The 4,643-nt window shown below is 36.3% G+C and overlaps 1 protein-coding gene across 1 annotated transcript; it reads left to right on the forward strand.

Annotated features, from left to right (window-relative positions):
• Positions 1-560: 560 nt before the first annotated feature.
• On the forward strand, positions 561-4,407 carry LOC134724884 (tubulin alpha-1 chain). The gene is made up of 3 exons (XM_063588206.1): positions 561-688; positions 1,658-1,880; positions 3,169-4,407. Exons 1-3 carry the CDS (start codon positions 686-688, stop codon positions 4,293-4,295), a joined length of 1,353 nt encoding a protein of 450 aa, XP_063444276.1. The 5' UTR covers positions 561-685; the 3' UTR covers positions 4,296-4,407.
• The last annotated feature ends 236 nt before the right edge of the window (positions 4,408-4,643 follow it).

Consider the following 4,643-nt stretch of genomic DNA (forward strand, 5'->3'; position numbering starts at 1 on the left):
TGTTTGCCAAAGGATTCCAAATTTTTCTTTACTGGATAATCAGCATAAATTTATTTATTTATTAAACTGTGAAGACAATCAGGTCCTTAATGCTGTTGGTAAATTTATTAAAGTGAATATGAGTTAGTAATTGTATTGTTACTGTATGTAAAATAATGTTTGTATCTACATTGTATGTATCTATCAAATTAATATTCTTTTTCCTTATTCATGTATGCTCTGTATGCCCCTTGTGGGCCCTTAATTGGAAATAAAATATGTTCTGTTCTGTTCTGTTCTATGTCTCTAGTGTATTAAAACTATGATAAATTTTTGGGTCTAAATCTTGATTTTGATTTTAATCTATTGTATTGCTATCTATTAGATTGCAATAATTGTTTCCCCTGCAGCATCAATACATAGATTCGTCCAACTAAAATATTTTATGCAAATTAAGAGCACTTCCAGCAACGTAACTGTGTTAATCCCGCCCACATGATGTCATTTTACTTTCGGAAGTTTGAAATAAGATGTTTGATCATGATAAAATCCGAATATACATAAACAGGGCAACAAGTCGCGCCTTCATATAAAAATGAAAACGCCGGCTCCATCTTCAGATAAATCCTGTGGACTCATTACTGTTCGGTCAGGCTTTACACATTTTTACGTTTTTCCACCTTAGTCAACGTTTAGATCAATCAAAATGGTAAGTAATTATTATTATATTTTAGCAATTTATTCAACTATTTTCATTTAATTCATTATTTGTGTAAGTAAATCGTCAAACCGGCGCTGAATGAATGAGTCATGAACATGTGTGAGTGATGTGGAAAATGCGCCATGATGCTTGAATAAAAAAAAAAATGTATTTAGGAGGGAAGTAGCATCTTTTTCAAGTTTGTTTTAGTCGAAGCAGCGAATTGACTCATTATAATATTTGCGTAGACTGGTCTGTACTCATATTTCTCAAATTTGTTGAATTTCAATGTTACAGTTTGATATTTCCTTGTTTGAATTTTTGTTGAAATCAGGAAATACGGGTTTTAATAGAATAGGGTTCAAACAAAGACTTTCGATATAAATTATTAGTATAGAAAGTCCCTGCCTCAAATTGACTTTCCGTGATAAGCGCAGTGAAAACTCGTGAAGTACGGCCTACTGGTCAATGGAACGATGATTCATAATTATAAATGATAATGAGATTAAGGTCACACCTTGATTTATAACATATTTATAGACCATTATGTTATTGTTCACATCACAAATAAGTCATACTATGTAATTCTGTGAAAAAAATACTGGTCCTTTCTGTGCATGTACTTTTATTTTCAGTATTTAAAAAAGCAAAAAAAAAGGGGGAGGGTGTAGTATCCCTGCATAAATTCAAACAATGAACCAGTTCAATTGTTACAATATGCCATAGAAAACCAAACAAATCTTTGCCATAACCCTATAGCTAGCTGCCTACTCTGAATCTTTTATTGTTCAAATGTGAAATAAAAAGTTTAGATAGGCATGAAGACTTGAAACAACAGACACTTCAAATTCCTTGCTGATAAAAAAGAAACCACTACCAACCTACCCATTGTCTTTAATGTTGGGTGTTTTTTTTGCAATTACATGAATTTTATTAGGTAGGTGTTGAAGTAGCCAATAAAATTATTTTTTTTTACAGAGGGAATGCATCAGTATACATGTTGGACAGGCTGGAGTCCAGATGGGCAATGCCTGCTGGGAGTTGTACTGTTTGGAACACGGTATCCAACCTGACGGTCAGATGCCCTCAGACAAGACCATTGGAGGCGGTGACGACTCTTTCAACACCTTCTTCAGTGAGACTGGAGCTGGCAAACATGTACCCAGAGCTGTATTTGTAGATCTAGAACCAACAGTAGTAGGTAGGTTGACAACAGTTTATACTCTATCTGTAATTTTGTGAAACACCGTTGGGTAGTGTCTATCAAAATTGGGAAATTGAAAGCTATTTGAAGTTTTAAAGTTCTGCAGATTGATCCTTGTACAAGCTGGTTGTGAACATGAAATTGTAGAAACTTTTTGTGAAGAGAAACGGGGAAGATTTTAAAAATTACAGTTGGGTTTCCCTGCACCAATTGACAAAATTGCATTATTAGTCCTTGTATACTGTAAAATACTAGAAAAATTTATAAGCATACAAGTTTCTTAGTCCACAGTTTACAATGCATACTTGCATATGAGAGCATATCAAAGGTATGTACATGTATCAATGCTGAAGCTCTCGTGTGCAAGTATGTACAAACATGATCATGTAATTACATGTAAATCCCATAGTGTTTGAACAGGGTGGGAATAATAGAAAAAAAGTCTTTTGTCAAACATTGTATTCTATTGGGGGGGGGGGGCTACTAGCTGATGAAATATGAATGATTTTATTAATAAAATCTCAATTATGAACATAAATCAATGATGGGATAGATACAACAAATAATAACTAAACAGAGCCGTGGTGTAGTGGTTAGTGCATCGGACTACTAGCACAAAGGTTCCTGGTTCGATTCCCGTCTGGGATGAAAATTTCAGGAACTCAATTTTCGGCTCTCCCTTGACACCATTTGCAAGTATGGTCTTGAGGAAACGATGATAGTCTGTCGGAAGGGGACGATAAATGGCTGACCCGTGTTAAGAGGGAGCCATATCTCTTGCACGTTAAAGACACCCTTGTAGATTTCGAAAAAGAGTAGGCTAATGCCGCTACAAGGCAGCACTCGCACCCGCAAAGTGGAAAGGGATTAATATAAGTTGCAAAACTTGTTTCCCAATCCACTATAAATAAATATGTTTAAACTAAAATAACTAAACAATCTTACTTAAAATAATACCAAACACTTAATGACTTATTTAAATATTGTATGATCTAAGGGGAGTAACTCAAGTATTTATATATAGAAATAAATAAAACATCACTGATAAACATGTACATTTTAAATAACCAAGAAAGAGAAAAGGAAAGAAGTAACTTATTCAAAAGAATGTGGTGGACAGACAATATAAAAAATCAATTGGACAGAAACCAAACAACACATTAACAGCAGTAGTCTTTAAGTCAACATGGTCTTTAGGTATATGTTTGTCTATACTTAATATCAAGCTCTACTTGTACATGTCAAGTTCTAAGATTAAATTTTGAAATTTTATTTTATTTTTCAGATGAAGTAAGAACAGGAACATACAGACAACTTTTCCATCCAGAACAATTAGTCACAGGTAAAGAAGATGCCGCCAATAACTACGCCAGAGGTCACTACACAATTGGTAAAGAAATTGTTGACTTGGTTCTCGACAGAATTCGTAAATTAGCAGATCAATGTACCGGTCTTCAAGGTTTCCTTATCTTCCACAGCTTCGGTGGTGGTACCGGATCAGGATTCACATCACTCCTCATGGAACGCCTCAGTGTTGATTACGGAAAGAAATCCAAATTGGAGTTCGCCATCTACCCAGCCCCACAAGTCTCAACAGCTGTTGTTGAACCATACAACTCCATCTTGACCACCCATACCACCCTTGAGCACTCCGACTGTGCTTTCATGGTAGACAATGAAGCCATCTACGATATCTGCAGACGTAACTTGGATATTGAGAGACCAACATACACCAACTTGAACAGACTCATTGGACAGATTGTCAGTTCTATCACTGCCTCTCTGAGATTTGACGGAGCTTTGAACGTCGATCTTACCGAGTTCCAGACCAACTTGGTACCATACCCACGTATCCATTTCCCATTGGCTACATATGCCCCAGTCATCTCGGCAGAGAAGGCCTACCATGAGTCATTGTCTGTAGCTGAGATCACCAATGCTTGTTTCGAGCCAGCCAACCAGCTTGTAAAGTGTGATCCACGTCACGGCAAGTACATGGCCTGTTGTATGTTGTACAGAGGTGATGTCGTCCCCAAGGATGTCAATGCTGCCATTGCAACCATCAAGACCAAGAGAACCATCCAGTTTGTCGATTGGTGTCCAACTGGATTCAAGGTCGGAATCAACTACCAACCACCAACTGTTGTACCAGGAGGTGATTTGGCTAAAGTACAGAGAGCTGTCTGCATGTTGAGCAACACTACCGCCATTGCTGAGGCCTGGGCTCGTCTTGATCATAAATTTGACTTGATGTACGCCAAACGTGCTTTCGTCCATTGGTACGTCGGAGAAGGTATGGAGGAAGGAGAATTCTCAGAAGCTCGTGAAGATCTTGCTGCTCTTGAGAAGGATTATGAAGAAGTTGGAGTTGACTCCGTAGAAGGTGAAGAAGAAGGAGAGGAAGAATATTAAACTCGACTTCTTGCCAAAAAATCAAAAACAATCATAAGATATTTAAAAAAAAATGTGCAATGCAATCTGTGCAATTAAGATTTTCATGAGAAAAAAATAATTCTAAGAATGATTATTAGTTGATATTTTTTATTCCATTGAACATGTTAAAATCACAGGATCAAATGAGCATATCTTTCATCCATAGAAAACACTTCAAGGTTATCTTGCATACCGTGATTTTAATAATGTATCAGTTAAAATGGTATAGATATAAGATGTGGTACATATATGAGTGCCAATTTGACAACTATCCTTAATTCCATCCTAGTAAGGAATTGTAAGAGTAAACTCTTGTAGGTAAAAGTA

This window comes from Mytilus trossulus, chromosome 7, assembly GCF_036588685.1.
Source record: "Mytilus trossulus isolate FHL-02 chromosome 7, PNRI_Mtr1.1.1.hap1, whole genome shotgun sequence".
Classification (NCBI taxonomy): domain Eukaryota; kingdom Metazoa; phylum Mollusca; class Bivalvia; order Mytilida; family Mytilidae; genus Mytilus; species Mytilus trossulus.

Bases quoted from the DNA above. Each gene is read 5' to 3' on its own strand.
- LOC134724884 (XM_063588206.1), top strand. The intron at 1,881-3,168 runs GTAGGTTGACAA...TTTATTTTTCAG, and splicing joins TCTAGAACCAACAGTAGTAG to ATGAAGTAAGAACAGGAACA.